General features: G+C 37.7%; 1 protein-coding gene across 1 annotated transcript in view; it reads left to right on the top strand.

Moving 5' to 3' along the window:
- Nucleotides 1-17,076, top strand: part of Gpc4 (glypican 4) — a 109,447-nt gene that overhangs the window by 79,781 nt on the left and 12,590 nt on the right. The window contains exon 3 of the mRNA XM_047537152.1: nucleotides 8,594-8,985. Within this exon, the coding sequence (XP_047393108.1) occupies nucleotides 8,594-8,985 (392 nt within the window). The remainder of the gene's footprint in view (nucleotides 1-8,593; nucleotides 8,986-17,076) is intronic.

Below are 17,076 nucleotides of genomic sequence, written 5' to 3'. Positions count from 1 at the left end.
TTGTCATGCATTTCTTTAGCTGATGCTTATTATAGAAGGTGTCTTTTTTGGGGAGGGGTACTCAGGATTGAACCCAGGAGTGCTTAGTTGCTTAGGGCCTTACTAAGGCTGTCTTTGAGCTTGTGATCCTCCTGCCTCAGCCTCCTGAGCCTCTGGGATTACAGGCATGTACCACCACACCCACTGGAAGCTTGTTTGTTTCCTTCCTTCCCTCCCTCCCTCCCTCCCTTCCTTCCTTTCTTCCTTCCTTCCTTCCTTCCTTCCTTCCTTCCTTCTTTCTTTCTATCTATACTGAAGGATAGTCTTACTGGGTAGAGCAATATTGTTTACAATTATTTTCTTTCAAGCCTTGACATATACAATTCCATGCTCTCCTGACCTGTAGAGTACCTAGTGAGAAATCTGTTATTTTTGTAGGTTTGCTTATAAATGTGACGTGTGCTTCTCTTTTGTAGCTTTTAATACTTCTTCTTTTTACTGTAATTTTGGCAATCTATAATATAATTATAAATTATAGAGAGATTCTCTTCTGGTTACATCTACTTGGGGTTCTCGTTTTGTGTGTATGCGGTACCAGGGATGGAATCCAGGGCCTCATGCATGCTAGGCAAGCTCTTTAGCACTGTGCTCTATCCCCAGCACCTATTAGGAGTTCTGAATGTCTTCTGTTCCTGGATATCCATGTCTTTTCCAAGATTTGGGACATTTTCTGCTATTATTTCACTCCATAGGTTTTCTGTGCCCTCATCATGTAGTTCTTTTGCAAAATATTTGGACACTTGATCTTTTCATGATGTCCCAGAGATTTTCTGTGTTCTATTCATTCATTTTTATTTTTTCTTTATCATGTTCTAAATGTGGTGATTCATAAACCTTGTCTTCAAGCCTGATATTCTTTTTTCCACTTGAACTAGTGTATTGGTAAGGTTTTCAACTGAGTTTTTAATCTGATTTACTGAACTTTTCATTTCTAATGCTTCTGTTTGGTTCTTTTTTCCAAAATATATCTCTTTATTGAAGTACTCATTCATAACTTGCATTATCTTCTAAATTCATTCAGTTGTTTATTTGGATTTTCTTAGAGTTCATCAAACTTTTTAAAAAATCATTCTTTTGAATTTTTTTCTAGCATTTCTTCATTTTGATATCTTTGTCATCCATTTACTAGAGAGTTAGGAACTTTAGTAGGTGTCAGAGCGCCTGTGTTTTCATATTTTTTATGTGTCTGTGTTGACATTTTCATGTGTTAGGATGCATATCTCTTCCACTTTTATGTGAGGGCCTTCTTAGTAAACTTCTTTTGATGTGTCCTGGGATATCAACTTGTTGTGTTGTATTGATTTTAATTCCAATTGGAGTTCATCATGTAAACTTCTTTGGCTGTGATCGGTGAGTTTTGACATACTGTGTTAGAGCTTGAGGGACCATCTTTCTTGGTAGGTCTTTTAAGAATGGAATTCCTCTGGTAGTTTAGGCAGGTGTGGTGTAGACAGTAGAGTATATGGGGTGCACAGTCTGTGATTACTCCTACAATGGGAATGGAAGCCCCTATCATATGTTAGGGGTTTCCTTGGGCTCTGTTGTTTTTTGTTCTGTTGCTTGAAAGCAAGTCTGCTACTGGCTGGTTCAGCTGTGGTGATGGGTATGTATTCTAAGGAATTGAAATCAACATGTCAAAAAGATACCTACTTTCCAGTGTTTATTGCTGTACTGTTCACAGTAGCCAGGATATGGAATCAAACTCAGTTTTTATCAATAGAGGAATGGTTAAAGAAAATGTGAGTGTGTGTGTGTGTGTGTGTGTGTGTGTGATTTATGTATGTATACCACAGCTGTGGGAGTCCCGAAGTGAATTGCTTAGTTGGTGCTGGGAGTGCCCTTCATAAAGTGGAATAATGCACAGCAGAAGTACTGAGTACACAGTACTGAGCCTGTGTCCCTGGCCATGTTAGCCAAAGACAGGAGCTGGGAGAGGTAAACGTTGTACTTTCTCCTTAGAACCGAGGCACTCAAAATGCATTCAAGGAATAAAATTAACCTTGGAAAGGAAGGGTGATCCTACTTTGGCAAGATCCCCTAGCATTCTTTGATATGCTAACGGCCCCTAATGAGGGCCACAGCTGGTAATTGACCTGTCAACCTAGGATCAGCCTATTAATTTTCTCTCCACTGATAAACATTAGTTGAGTATGTGACCTTTTGGCACACCATACACTATCAGGCACTCTTGAAGAGTGAGATTTTGCCATGATAGAAGAAAGTGCTCTTTAAAAACTTTCACACACTCCCAAAAAGGCAAGACAGAAGAGGAGGTAATATATAAACCAAACTTTCAGTTTCTCAGTAAAATGCTTGCTGATTCTTCTTTCTCCCTTATATTTGTAAATGCCTGTGTAAGCTGTTCTTCATTAGATATTTGATCTTGGGTTAAGGAATAGATGAGTATAACTCCTTTTTTAATGGTTTGAAAAGTATGATTTGTAGCATTTACCAAGAGGCTATTTTTCTTAGGAATTTTGTTGATATGGTGACTTAATGTTTGCATGACACTCCAGGGCTATGAAAAACAGCATTTATAGTAAAGGGGAAATTAATCCTTGTATGTAAAGATAGCTTCCTAATAATGTAAATACAAGGTGGTAGTTTATAGCACCAAGCAAATGGATTGAATAGAAAGCATTTCCAGTCTCTTAAGGTCACAGGTTGATTCTAGAATATATTCTAGCTCATTAATCAATGGCCAGTCAAATGTTTATAAAAAGTAACTAATGGCATTTAATAGCAGAACTGGAGGTCCTTTGACCTTTTTGAAGAATTTTGAATGTTTATTTGATGCAAGAAAAGTGGCTGGCGATAGACGTTCTAGAAGTACATGATGTTCTTCTTCTTTTTTAAAAGACAGGATATTTACATAGAAAAATTTTATATGGAAAAATTTTGCCTTTTCACTCTAGTTTTTCCCATGCTAAATCAATACTACTTCTACTAAGAATAATTACATTTTAAAACTGAAAAATACTTAACAGTCACCTAACTCAGTCTTTGTATCTAGCAGCCTTTTCACAAACAAGGTAATATGCCAATGAAATACATGAAAAAGGGGTGAGAATTGACTGGATGACTAATTTGTGATTTTTACATGTGTATGCTGTGTATGGTGTTCTTTCTTTTAATGAAATGTAAGCTGTCTTGCTAGGGTTGAGGTTTCTCCATTCCTTATTTTTTGCTTAGGAGTTGTTCCCACCCTCTTAGATGTCTGGGACATTTCACAACCTTGGAAGGTAGAGCCATTAAACATTTCCCTTGGGATAAACAGCTCTCAGTTTTATAAGGCCTTGGGTCTTCTTAACAGACCTCCAGCAGCCTTGAGCTTCATTTATTTCCCCTGATGGATTATGTTCAACTCTACTGGGAAAGATAAAAAGTCTTAAAAGATCATTTTTTAAAAAAAATGATTATTCATATGAAGAAATTCAAAAGGTTACAATCACATAATTTCCTGTACTTCTAACAGTGTCTATATATTGAACATCTACTTCATACCAGGCATTAGTAGTAGCCGTATTTTGTGGATGGGGCAGCAGAGACTCCGAGAAGTTAGGCCTTATTGCCCGACCATGGTCACACAGCTCCAAGTAAGAATCTCATGCTTTCTGCGCTGTGTCATGCTGCTTCAGATTTTAGATTCATAGCATGTTACGGTGCTTATTTCCTTTCTAGTGTTAAGTGACCATTCATGAGCTCAAGGAATAGCAGCTGCTTGATCTTTAGAACATATGTACTTATGCCTCCAGACTGAAAATTGAAGAGCAAAAAAACCTTCATCATAGACACCATCTTTCAAGTGCTCCTTGAACACCTCCTCCTTGACTTACTTACTTTCACTTAAATCAAACTCTTTGAGCATTTTTTTTTTCCTGAGTACACTCAATCGCTGCAAGGGAGATCTAACTTCCAATGAGTTTGGCTTCTGATTGTTGTGGTACTCTGGTTTACACTACTCTTGGCTGGTTCTCTTAGCTACCATATACATTGTCATTGGTTTCAGGCATAATGATTCTGAATGAAGATTGCTAGGTGTTTTGGCTCAGACAGCTTTTATTTATCATTTAGAATCTGATGCAGGGTGGGAATGGAGATGAATAACGCTGCCGTTGATGAAGTGGCTATTGATGGCTTTGGACCAGGACCTGAACATCTAATTCATGGTCCATTCTTCACTGTAGAAGGAAATGTCATGGGAAGAAAAGGGGTGGGGGAGCAAGGTTGTGAAAGAATTATGTAAGAACATAGGGGAACAGCTGCTAATTTAATAGAAAGAACAGATACAAAGGATTTTTTTTCTAATAGGAAATTATTAAGCTCTGGCTGACATTGTACCTAACTGGTATGGATTTTAAAATTAAAATTGTATCTGCCATCCTGTGAGATCTCCTATGAAAGCACAGGCAGAATAGTCCCATTCAACAGGGCCAGTGAAAATAAGTCTAAGGAAAAATGAGTTTGAGTCTTCTGGATCTCATCATTTTTGTTCTGTTGACTCCCATAGGCAAAATAGATGAATATTTAAGAACTTGCTATATGAAAGAAAGGATTAAGAATTTTACAGATGTTTTAAAAATCTCTTGTGCACTCATAAAACCACATGTGCAAAGTGGTGGTATAATAAAGGTGAATTGGATTGGGGGGATTTGTCTTTCTAGAAATTTTCATTACAGTCTGATTGGGCAGAAGGAAGGTTAAGATGCATGGTTAAACTGTATGCTTTGATTTGAGCCCATAATCTCCACTCAGTACATATTTGTCAAATTGCATAGCCATTTGGAGAGATTAAATTGTGAGGTTTTAGCTTGTTATATCAGTTTTATAGAATTTCTCAAGCATTTATTAACCACATGTCCACTCAAATGGTTTTTATATTTGCAACTTATATGGACACATTAAAGACTCTTTTAAAATGTGAAGGAAAGGAAATAAAATTTCGGAATGATGAAATGAATTAGGATTTAGTATGCATATAGCACCAAGCTGATTTTTTTTAAAGTACAAACTAACTTAAACATGCACACTATAAGATTTTCCTAGACAGATTGTGAGTCATGGGAACCAATATAAAGTCCATGGTGGTGCGCTTGTTAGTTTCAAATCAGTCTCCTCTACATAAGATCATTTCTCTTACACTGACAGTAGCTATATTTTATGCAGCTATATCAACTGCTAAACTCCTGACTTGAACAAGGAACTCTAAGAATGTTTTACTTTTTCCATTGAACATTCAGTGTCTTAGTGTTTGTTTGGCCTGCAGCACTTTGAAACCTAAAGGATGAACCTTGACATTTTTAGAAGTTTTAAATTAAAACTAAGCTTGATGTGCCATTCTGTATGCATAGTTCCCCCAAAAAGCCATGACTATAGGTGCCATTCATTAAAAATGAAAGTTAAGTCTTGAGAATGACTTATTAAATGAGTATGAAAGCTAAAGCCAAAAAATTCTTTTTATAAATTCATTTTTATTGTAAACAAATGGGATACATCTTGTTTCTCTGTTTCCAAAAAATTCTTAACACCCAGTTTTTCTGATGTGTACCAATTTTATGAGCAATATAATAAAAATGTAATAAAGGGAAAAGCCTGTAGTTGTTATTGGAATTCACTCTTTTAGATCATGCAGCATTATTAGTGTGGAGTTGACACAAGGCTTGCATATTGTTCTCAATGACCAGGCTTTATTTTTCCAATATGTGAGTGCTATGTGTGCCACACACTGGATGTGTCACAACACAATCCACATGTTCCTTTATTTTTCTGATCAACTAACAACACTTAGCAAGGAAGCTAGTGATCCAAGCACAGTACGAGACATAGATCAGGTGACATTTAAGGTTCCTTCTCATCCTCAGACTGCCCAACTTTGAATTGTAGAAAAATGCTGCATTTAATCCAAGACACCATAAAAATAACTTCTAGGGCTGCAACAAATTTTTTTAAGTGCAATTTATTTGAAAGACCTTTCCCCTTGATTAAAACAGTACTGCTTGCTCCAAATGCTCTACACTTAACACAGTAGTCCCTGAGCTGCTGGTGATTGCTAGTGAGAAGTGAAATGGGAGAAGTTCTATCAGGTAGAACAGTTGTTCTCCAACCTCAGGCTATAGCAGAATCACACAAGGCTGGATCCAACCCCAGGGGTTGTGATGCAGTAAACCTGGGGTAGGACCAAGCACCTATGTTTTTAACAAGTATCTAGCTGATCCTGATGCATTGCTGATCCCCAGCTCTCACTTTGAAAATTCTTCAGGATTTTGGAGAGAATAAAAGGCCTTCCCACATAGTTGATTACTCATATGGTTCCTGTGATGGTGAGTTTTGGTTATCAAATAGATTGAGGGATGCCTAGAGGATTAGTAAAGCATACGTCTGGGTATGTCTGTGAAAATGTTTCCAGAGAAGATTGGTGTTTGGAGCAGTGAACTGAGTGGAGGAAGACATGTTCTGAATGACAGCAGCACTATCAAATAGTCTGGGGGCCCAGATGGACCAAAAACATGAAAGAAGCAGGGAAGCTAGTTGTTGGTACTGCTCACATTCGACCCTTCTTCTGCTGCTGTTGCCCATGGTGTCAGACTCTGGGTTCTTTAGCTTTTGAATGCAGACTTGCACTAGGGAAGTTTCAGGCATTTGTCCCAGGACTGGGGCGGCATCATTGACCCCTCTTTCATTCTAAGGCTTCCGGTTTCTTGGACTGAACAGCTATCAGATTCTGAGGCTCTCCAGCCCATATGTGGCCATTGTGGAGCTTCTTAGCCTCTGTGATTGTGTGAGTTCATCTAATATATCCCCCTTTATATATATTCTATCGGTTATTTTCCTTAGGAGAACCCTGACTAATGTAGTTCCTCTAGCTTTTTTTGTACTTTCTGCCCTCTCACTTTGGTAAAAAGGCCAATGGGAATGAGTTGATCTGCATGTTCGTTTACTCTGCAGAGTGAATCCAAGCCCAGGAAATAAAAGACCAGCAATAATAGAAAAAATAGATGAAAGAAGGAGAGAGCCCCCCACCCAAACAAACACACACATTCAAAATATGAAAATCTGGTACCATAAAAAACTATGGACTTTATCCCCAAGCCTCAAGGAAACACGAAGTGATGAGTTAGGAACTTGAGAGACTAGAGAATCTCTTAGCATGTAAGGAAAGTCACACATTTCTATCTCCTTCCAAAAGGCTTTAGGTTACTCAGTTCAGGTTTTGTGGAAAACTATTTGGAATTAGTTATCAGTCTCTGGTTTGTCCACCCAGTGTGAGAAGAGAACAGTTTTGTAGCTGTGTTGTATCTTGATAAGCTTGCCAATGTTCTGACTTTGAAGTATGTGACATTTTCTTTCTGTTCCATGTTCACTTAGAGACACTTTTTCTTATTTGATGTGGTCCTTATATTTTGCTCTGGTATTTATTATATTTCCGGCTTATAAACTTGATATCATGAGGTGTTTATTTTTATACCAGGCAAAAGATTCTTTAAGAATGATTAATGTTACAGATACTGTGTTAGCTCCTCTTTTTTACTGAACTTCCTGAGAATAGCTTCAGGAGGAGAAAACTTAATTCATCATTTGTACTTGAGGGATTAAAATCTTTAACACTAGGCCATGGCTGTGTGGTAGCCAAAATATAAATCTGAAATAAATAGCTATTCCTGTTTGTATTTTTTTCAGTTATTTTTCCTTTTCCTCTTACAAAGGATGCATAAAGTCCATTATGCATTTATATTCTTTTTTAGTAGATGGACACAATACTTTTATTTATTTTTATGTGGTGCTGAGGATGGAGCCCAGTAACTCACATGTGGTAGGCAAGTGCTCATCTCTGAGCCCCAGCCTCAGCCCTGCATTTATATTCTTATTGTCTGTGTCTCTTTCTTTTCTTCTGTCTTTCACATACAAAGGACACTGTATGAATCTTTAGGAGACCAAGATTAACTTGGATACCCCCAATTTATATTAATATCACAGAGAACCCAAGAACTTACTTTCAGAAAATTTCTATGCATGCTTCTATGGCTATTTCACAGTGTTTCTTGGCTTCAAGAATTTTCCACTACATAGATACATAAGGAGAAGAAAAGAAAAAGCCTGACACCCAAGTAAAACAACTTTTGAGAATGTCCATCCAGGTCTTAGGTTACAATTAGGGGGTGTGATTCACTTTGGGGTTAGATTCATGCAATCAAAAGTTATTGAAAATCTGATATTTTAGACATTTGTTTGTTTTTGTCCAGGTTTTCATTCAGAAGGAGAGAGAATGTGTATATATTATACTGACTCTTGAGCAGTTGTTGGTTTAAAGTTTCATTTTTTCCCATTTCTTAAAAGAGATACATGTGTAAGTGACTTTGTGACAGAGGTTTTCCTTTCATTGACAAATGATTTGAGATGACAGATTCCCAGAAGACATTTGCTCTGTATGCAAACTTGTTTTCCAATTTAATTTCTTCATTCTTTCCAGTTTTCAAATTTATCTGCAAAGCACTTCATTATTTAATTACTAAAAAATCTTTTTTGCTTCTTTCATTTTTTTTTGTTTTGCTTTTAGAATTTTTCAAAGAACTACTTGAAAATGCAGAGAAATCCCTGAATGATATGTTTGTGAAGACATATGGCCGCTTATACATGCAAAATTCAGAGGTATTTAAAGATCTCTTCAAGGAGTTGAAGCACTACTATGTGGTGGGAAATGTGAACCTAGAAGAAATGCTTAATGACTTCTGGGCTCGCCTTCTTGAGCGAATGTTCCGCCTGGTGAACTCCCAGTACCACTTCACAGATGAGTATCTGGAATGTGTGAGCAAGTATACTGAGCAACTCAAGCCCTTTGGAGACGTCCCTCGGAAATTGAAGCTACAGGTTACTCGTGCATTTGTAGCAGCCCGTACTTTTGCTCAAGGCTTAGCAGTTGCAAGAGATGTAGTGAGCAAAGTCTCTGTGGTAAGTGCTGTTCGCATTCTGTGTGTGTGTTTTTATTTTGTTTCATTCTAAAAGCAAGTTTGGGAAAGGTGCAAAAATGAATCACTAGAATTCCTTTGGTTCAAAAAGTCAGTCTTCTCTCTTTGTCTCTTGTCTCCTCTTCTCTCACACTTTGTCCTTGTACATGTACTTTTTAGAGTTGCTAAACTATACCATGATGAACATCTTTATATATCACTATTATTCTTTTCTATGGTTTCCTGAGCAACCATTCTTAGAAGTAGGATATGTATTTGCTCTGGAATTCTAAATTTTAAAAATGAGCTTAATAACCTTTGTAGTCTTTAGTTCTTATTCTACTCTCCATCTTGGAAAAGAAACATATGCACACAGGTTCCACATTTGGTTGTTTTGAGTGACTATGTTGAAGGCTATGAGTTACAGTCTAGAAAGTAATTTATAACCCATGAGCACATGCTTCCTTATTACAAGTTATACTCAGAGCCCTTTGGTAGACAGAGCTTCCCATGACAATTAATATGGGCCCCACAGCTATTGACCATGACATTATGTACAGGATTAACATTATAGGAAATACAATTGCAGTTGTAAGCAGGATGATGGAATGAACCTGATTCCTCAAATGTAAATTTAGTGAATTAGACTAGAGCAGTATCTTTTCAGACTATGTTTCTTCAAGTCAGCTTGGAAGGTACTTCCTGGGATTCCAAAGGGGTGAAGGAATCTTCTGTCTTTTAGTGGGTGAGACTATGCATCTTTGCCTTCACCTCCTACTTTCACCAGAGAAGCTTTGTTTTCTTTGCTTTTATGCAGTAGGGTTTTGAGCAAGATTTCGAAGTGCAAAAGATTCTGCTGCTCCTTCCCCCTTTCCTTCCTCAGTGAAGCTTGTTGTAGTTGTTGTTGTTGGTGGTGGTAATGGTGTGTGTGTGTGTGTGTGTGCGCGTGTGGTGCTGGGGATGGAACCCAAGGTCTTGCGCATGCTAGGCAAGCCCTCTATCACTGAAAAGTTTTGCAAGGCCAATCCATCACTCCACTTCCATGACCCCAACACCAGGGAAGAAACAGATATACTGGGGCAAAGTTATCTTTCCAAGACTGATCTTAGTGTTACCTTTAGGCCCTCAAAGTCAAAGTTTAGGTCAGTGCTAAAGAGCTGTTTACATAAGGATAGCAGCCTCTGCTTAGACCATTTGGTTGTTTTAAGGACTGGTCAACAGAATAACTGACAGGACTACAAACACTAAAATAGGCACCTGACTCTATCAGAGAATTCATATAGTTAACATACCCATAGAATGTATTGTCTAAACCAGGAAGTGCTTATTATTAGCAACTATAAGTAGGCAACAGGTGTCACTATTTATTAATAAGTGACAAGGACTGCCCAGGATGTATAGTCACCCTAGTTAAAGAGGAAGCTTTTATTTACCAGAATGAAGAAAATTATTCTAAAGCATAGTATGTTATGAGAACTAGATGCTGATAGAATTTTCCACCTTAGAATTGGGTGATAATAAGGATTTGTTGATTGTTTGCATTTCAATTTTTTTTTTTTTGTCTCATCTCCAGGCCATCAACTGTCAGAAAGTAATTCTTTGCACTATGTTTTGGTTCACTCATTTTCCTTCTGATATTTTTTATTGTAAATTTCAAGTATCTGTGGGGGTATATGAGGCTGGGGTCAGGGTAAGGGGATTATTGTTATAAGTAAATGAATAATTTGATTCCTGAATTTCCGCCAACCCCAATGTCATTATTAATCTTGGAGACACTTATGTCAGAGTCCCTAAAATAGTGTGTGGTTAATCCAGATCAGAGTTATTTATGTTTGCCATTTTTCAACAATTCCCTGTTTTTTTCCCTAAGCTGAAAAGGCAGTAAGGTTAGAAATAATGTTTTTTGACTACTTTAAGCATTGTACTTGTAATCGGAAACTTTTTAGAAAAATACTGTTTTGGCTTCACCATTGAGCTGCTTCTAGACTTAAGGATTGACTTGAAATCAAATCCTTCAACTAAGTTGGTTTATGTTATCTAAATTGCACAATAATAAGACACATAGGCATCACATCAGTTTCTAAAGGTACATAAGCAAGAATTGTATCAAAATATATCATCTGTGGATTGTTTGTGTGTAGAAACATGCCAAGCATACTTGCACACTTGAGAAAATACTACATGAATTGTTGGAATATGACTACCAGTTAAACAGAATTTAAGGTATAGTGACATGAGGAAGACAATGAATGACCTGGTTTTTAAAACCTATTGAAAATGTTGAAAAAAAATCAATGTGATTGATTAATTTATAATCAAAATCTTCTACCAGTTTGGGCCTAGAAGCAATTTTATTTTTTCATATATAGGGACTCCCACTCCTGCCAACCCCTGCCTACCAGCAAGTTCCATGTGCAACTAGGGCAACCCAAGAAATAAACATACCTTCTTTGGTGCCCAATAAAATTAATTGTCTTGAGCTGAAAAAGACCTTTCAGAGTAGGGAATATGTTTGCTAATTGAAGAGACCCACCTTTCCCACTTATCTACAAAGAGGTCTTTAAAGTCAAATATGGCAAGCATCCTGGTGTTGGGGCTACTGATTACATACTTAACTCAGAGATGTTCCCACTTTCTGTTTATACGTGCATGCTCTACTCTTATAGTTTACTTCTGCAACAAAAAGCTTGCAGTTTTAAACTGAGCAATGATTTGATCATAACCAAATCATTGAAAGGCCTTTAAAACAATCAAGCTTAACTTACTTCAAGAGAAAGTCACTGCTTAGTTGAAATAGACTTGCCTTGCTTCAGTTTTCTGGACCCAAACATCCAGTGATTTCAACGCACTCCATTGAGCTTTCCATTCAAACTTCAGAAAAGTCCTCTTAATTAGTAGCAGATGGTTCAAGAATACCCTAGTGCTGCACGTATTTGTATTACTTATTCCATCTTTATTTGTCATGGTTCATGATACATTTCTTATTTACCTGCTTATAGCAGCAGTTTTGCCTGGAAGGATGAAGTCTGTTGTGGTCTTTCAGAAATGCACAAGTGGTTACATGCACCATGAAAATTAATAGCTCCTATGCCAAAGAGAGTTGCATTCTCATGGTTTCAATTAACACTGACATAATGGGACTATATCTACACTCCCACCCCAAACTACAGGGACTATAATTAGAAATTTGTGCCTTACCATTGAGATGTCTAAATGACTGTCCTGCTTTGAAAACAGTGCTTCACTCTCTCATCATTTCTCTCTATTCGCAATGCCCCAACACCTACAAGAATACTAAATAGCTTCTTTTGCCATTTCTCAAAATCATTATAAATGTAAACTTAAAAAAATCAGTCAGTATAAAAAACTTTTTAAGAAATCAAATGCAGACATATATTCAACCCTTAATGTTGCTTACAGTCTTAGACTAGGTAGGATTCAAACTACAGTGGGGTTAGGAATGGTAGGTGTGTAGGAGGTGTCAGAGATTAATAAATTGAGATTGCACATGCTCAAAACAAAAATAGAGACCTCTTAAAGGGGGACAATGTGATAATGCTTTGATGCTTCAATACATAGGTTATAACTGCGTCAAATCATTTCAGACAAAAATTAGATGCACTTTCAGGTATTCATGCATCTTCAATTCCATCTACAACATGCACACAAATGTTTCTGAATGAATCCTCTTTTGGTCCATATATTTTGTTATGTTTTCAACATTCTATTATCAGATAAATAGGAACTTCTCATCCTCCTTTCTTGGTGTGTGTGTGTGTGTGTGCGCGCGCGCGTGTGCACGTTGAATTCAAAACTAGCTGGGAGGGCTGGGGCTGTAGCTCATTGGTAGAGCACTTGCCTCGCACATGCAAGGCACTGGGTTCGATCCTCAGCACCACATGAAAACAAATAAAGATATTTAAAAAAAACTAGCTGGGAAATTGCTGAATAAACTCATCATATCCCACGACAAGTGTGGGTTCCCTATCTCTTTCTCTTACCATAATTTTGGGAAATATTTCCTGTTATTTTTATTGAGTACTTATGTTACCAAGCAACAGATAAAATCTAGACCTTTTCTGTTTGTTTGGTACTATTGGCTGTGCAAAAAAATAAAATTACTGCAACGAATGCATGTTAGGAGCTGGAATAAACTAAAAGGAAATGTGTTTCTAACTTGAGTGCAGCATGTTGACTGCCATCGCTGTGTAATGTGGCTTAAGGCTCGTTCTGAATTACTGAAATGAAATCCAGGCTGCATGAGCAGTTCTGCTCCAACATTTTTCTCTTTGCATGCTGCTTGCAGTAGTTTTTAATGTGGTGTTTGGGAAATGCAGGTTATTTGGTTGAAAAGCTCAATCTATGTTAAAAGTCTCTGCAGAGAAGGAAACTTTTCTGCAAAGGCTTTTTATAGCAGATATGGCATGCAGATGTCATGTTAAATGTATATCATTAGGAAGGCAGAAAGGAGGTGTGGTTTGTTTGTCTTGTTGTGTTTTGATATACTAAGCATGGAACACAGGGCTTCATGCATTGTAGCTAAACATTCTATCACTGAGCTACATCCCCAGCCCACAATGATTATTTTAAAAAGTCTTACTAAGTTAAAAAGAAAATGAGAATTCTTTCCCCACTGACTTTTACCATGGAACATAGACTCGCTCCGAAAATCTCAGATTCTAAGTCACCTCCTCGAATGACCTTAACATTTAGAAAGGCCTTGGTCAGACTTGAAGGGATCTATAACACGTGGAAATTGAGTTTCAGAGTTTCAGCATTTTGTCATTATGGGTCAATAACTCAAATGGATTTTGATGTTTGGGTTAATGTAGAACTCTTCAGTCCAAATAACATATCCTTTCTATCAGACCTCCCTCCAAAAGTAAACAAACTTTCTCATTTTAACATGAATAATGTGAAACCTTTTTGTTATGTAAATGAGGTTCTGCATTTTAGTAGGAATTGATAATCTCTGCTACACTTAGCTGCAGTTCATTCAAAATTTTAGAACTTTGGTAAAATATGAATTGTTTTCCAGTTTGTTTTGTTCAAGGGAGCTCTTTTCTCTCCATGTCCTGCAGTGTTTTCTTGAACCTTTGAGTTCTTTGTGAGCAAGGGCTGGTTTGTAGCACACTATAATTGTATATTTTTCCTCACTCTATAGCACATTGAGCAGCTCTAAAGGCATAGCACTGGGACTTAGTAAGTCATTATTATTTTATTAAACAATTTGTCCTCTCATCCAAATGTCTGGTGAGTATTGCTCCATGTAGAGCAGGTATATCCTAAATTGCCCTCCAACATAAAAACTGTTCATTTGGTCAGTAAACTCTGAAAACTACAAATTATCACTAGAAAGCATCCAGCCCTATAGCTAAGTGGTCACTGTGTGTGGAAATACTATACTAGGTCTGGGAGCTGTGGAGAGGGACCAAACCCAAGTGTTGCCCTCAAGCTTCCTACAGTCTACACTCAAAAAAAGCCATTTAGACACACATCAAGGGGCCTGAGGGTGTGTAAGTCAGTGATAGAGTTCTTCTCTGGTGCATGTGAGATCCTAATTTCAGTCCTTAGCTCTACAGAAGCAAAACAAAAAACAAATAAAACTTGACACAACTCGAGAAGGTTAAGGACACATACTCTGAAACCAAACTCCTTGGTTTCAATCATGGCTCCACCATTTACTGGAAGACCTCATATGAGTCCTTCAATTTCATTAAGCCTTCCTCTGATTCATTTTGAAATGAGATGATAAATGCCTCATGATATTATTTTGAGGCTTAGATAGATTAATACATGTGAGGTCCTAATAAAAGAACCTGACACATACTAAGTACTCTATAATGGTACCCTGTAAATCAATAAAATCCCAAAAAACTATCAGTAGTAACTCTCAGAAAACACATTTTTTCTCTTGAATCTTGGTATCAAGAGCCTCATAGCCACAAAACTAGGAAAGCTATGTAAGCATTTTCTCTCTGAGAGCATTAGGCCATTCTTTTTGTTGAAAGTGGGGCAGGGCAAGAGTATAAAGTTCTTCTTTTCTGGTTCTTTCTTCATATGATTTTGAGAAATAACTATTAAATCTCTAAGAGAAGCCTGAAAAACATGGCTTTTGTAAAAGGCAGTCATAATCCCCAGCCTTAAGGATTCTGGAAGTTACTGACATGTGGACTCAGTGGACCCTTCTAAATAAAAGAAAAGCACATCAAATGTTAGTTAAGAGCCATACCCCAGGGCTGGGGTTGTGACTCAGTGGTAGAGCACTTGCCTAGCATGTGTGAGGCACTGGGTTTGATTCTCAGCACCACATATAAATAAATAAAATAGAGGTCCATCAACAACTAAAAGAATATTTTTTAAAAAAGAACCATGCCCCAGAGTAACAACCAAATTGCATGTTTTAAGTGGCATGCCATGCCATCCAGGACAAATGCATACTTTTGGATCAAAGGATACCTTGGAGTATAGTTACCATTTTGTTAATCCCTATGTGGCATCATCTACTACTTGGCCGTTGGTCTTCCAAAGTAAATCTACTTCAGTAAATAAGTTTTGAGGGACCCAAAGGAAGTAATTGATTTTGATGGTTACTAGGGAATAGAATGAGAATGAACTTGAATTTCTATTCAAAATGAATAAAGCCGCAGAACAAAGTATGACTTGGTCCACATGGGTTGTATTTGCTTATGGGTGAAACATGTCCCTGGGAGTGTGGAGAGACGACTGAGAACCTACATAGGAATACCCAGCAGTATGTGGTATATCAGCATGTGACAGCAAGAGCCATCCCTGGATCAAGAAGCCTTGGATATTTGCCAGAAATTCCAAGGTAATTTAAATTATAATACCATATCCCATTATCTGGCTCTTTCTTCTCTATGGTGGTTGGCACATCTGTGGTTGTTTTATAACCTACATTGCTTCTTACTAAGAAGCCATTGAAGAATCCAAAAGAGAGGCAGCCATTTGGTTTACCCACTGGGCAGACACACAGTCAGGAGGTAGAACTAGCCTTTGACACTCTGACCATCGTGAGCATGGTCAGGTCAGTGAGGGTGGGGCTCCACGTCCTGAAGTGCTGGCATTATTGACCCTCCTTCTGAGGGGATGAGGCCTCGCAAGACTCCTCTTTTCTTTAGGTCTTCTGACTGTTTTTTCTTTGGATTGATTTGATTGGTACTGGGAATTGAACTGAGGTGTGCTCCACCACTCAGCCTCATCTCCAACCCTTTTTATTTTTTACTTTTTTTTTTTTTTTGAGACAGGGCCTCACTAAGTTGCTGAGGCTGGCTTTGAATTTTTCATCCTCCTTTTTCAGTTTTCTGAATCACTGGTCTTACAGGCAGACACTACTGTACCTGACTTCATGACTGTTTTCAAATCCTCCTTACTGGGGAATGAAATGGAGCAAATTCTGTGCATGTATGAATCTGTAAGAGTGAACCCCACTATTAGGCATAATTATAATAAACTAATAAAAAGTAAAAATTAAAAAAAAATTATGTCTTCTCTTTGGCCAAGTATGGTATAATCCTAGCTACTCAGGAGGCTAAGGCATGATGAAGATGACACGTTTGAGGCTTCAGCAACTAAGCAAGACCCTGTCTTCAAATTTAAAAAAAATAAAAAGAGCTGGGAATGTGGTTTAGTGGTTAAGCACCCCTGGGTTCAATCCCCAGTGTTAGGGGTAGGAGCATTCCCTGTATATTGAGACTTCATTCGACACATGGGATTTGCTTCCTGGGTCCTGAATTCCCTTCATGCATGGTGACCTGATTAGTGGTTGTGAGACAAAAGACTGATTTTCTCTAACTTTGGTAGTTTATATGTTCTTTCGCATCCCAGTTTTCTTATAACTTCTCCATTTCTCTTTTCAGTTCTGGTATTATTTGGTGTTCCCACAGCATATTATAGCCAAGTTCCTTGTGATCTTTTTTAGTAGTTACACAACAAATGACAAGTAGAACATGAGTCAGTACAAAATCAAAGAATGAAATGGAGCCAGGTGGAATGGCACTCACCTGTAATCTCAGCAGCTTAGGAGGCTGAGGCAGGAGGATCTCAATTTCGAGGCCAGCCTCAGCAGCTTAGT

This window comes from Sciurus carolinensis, chromosome X (genome assembly GCF_902686445.1).
Source record: "Sciurus carolinensis chromosome X, mSciCar1.2, whole genome shotgun sequence".
Taxonomy (NCBI): Eukaryota; Metazoa; Chordata; class Mammalia; order Rodentia; family Sciuridae; genus Sciurus; species Sciurus carolinensis.
The sequence above is the reverse complement of the archived record's forward strand: the minus strand, read 5'-3'. Positions and strand labels throughout refer to the sequence as shown.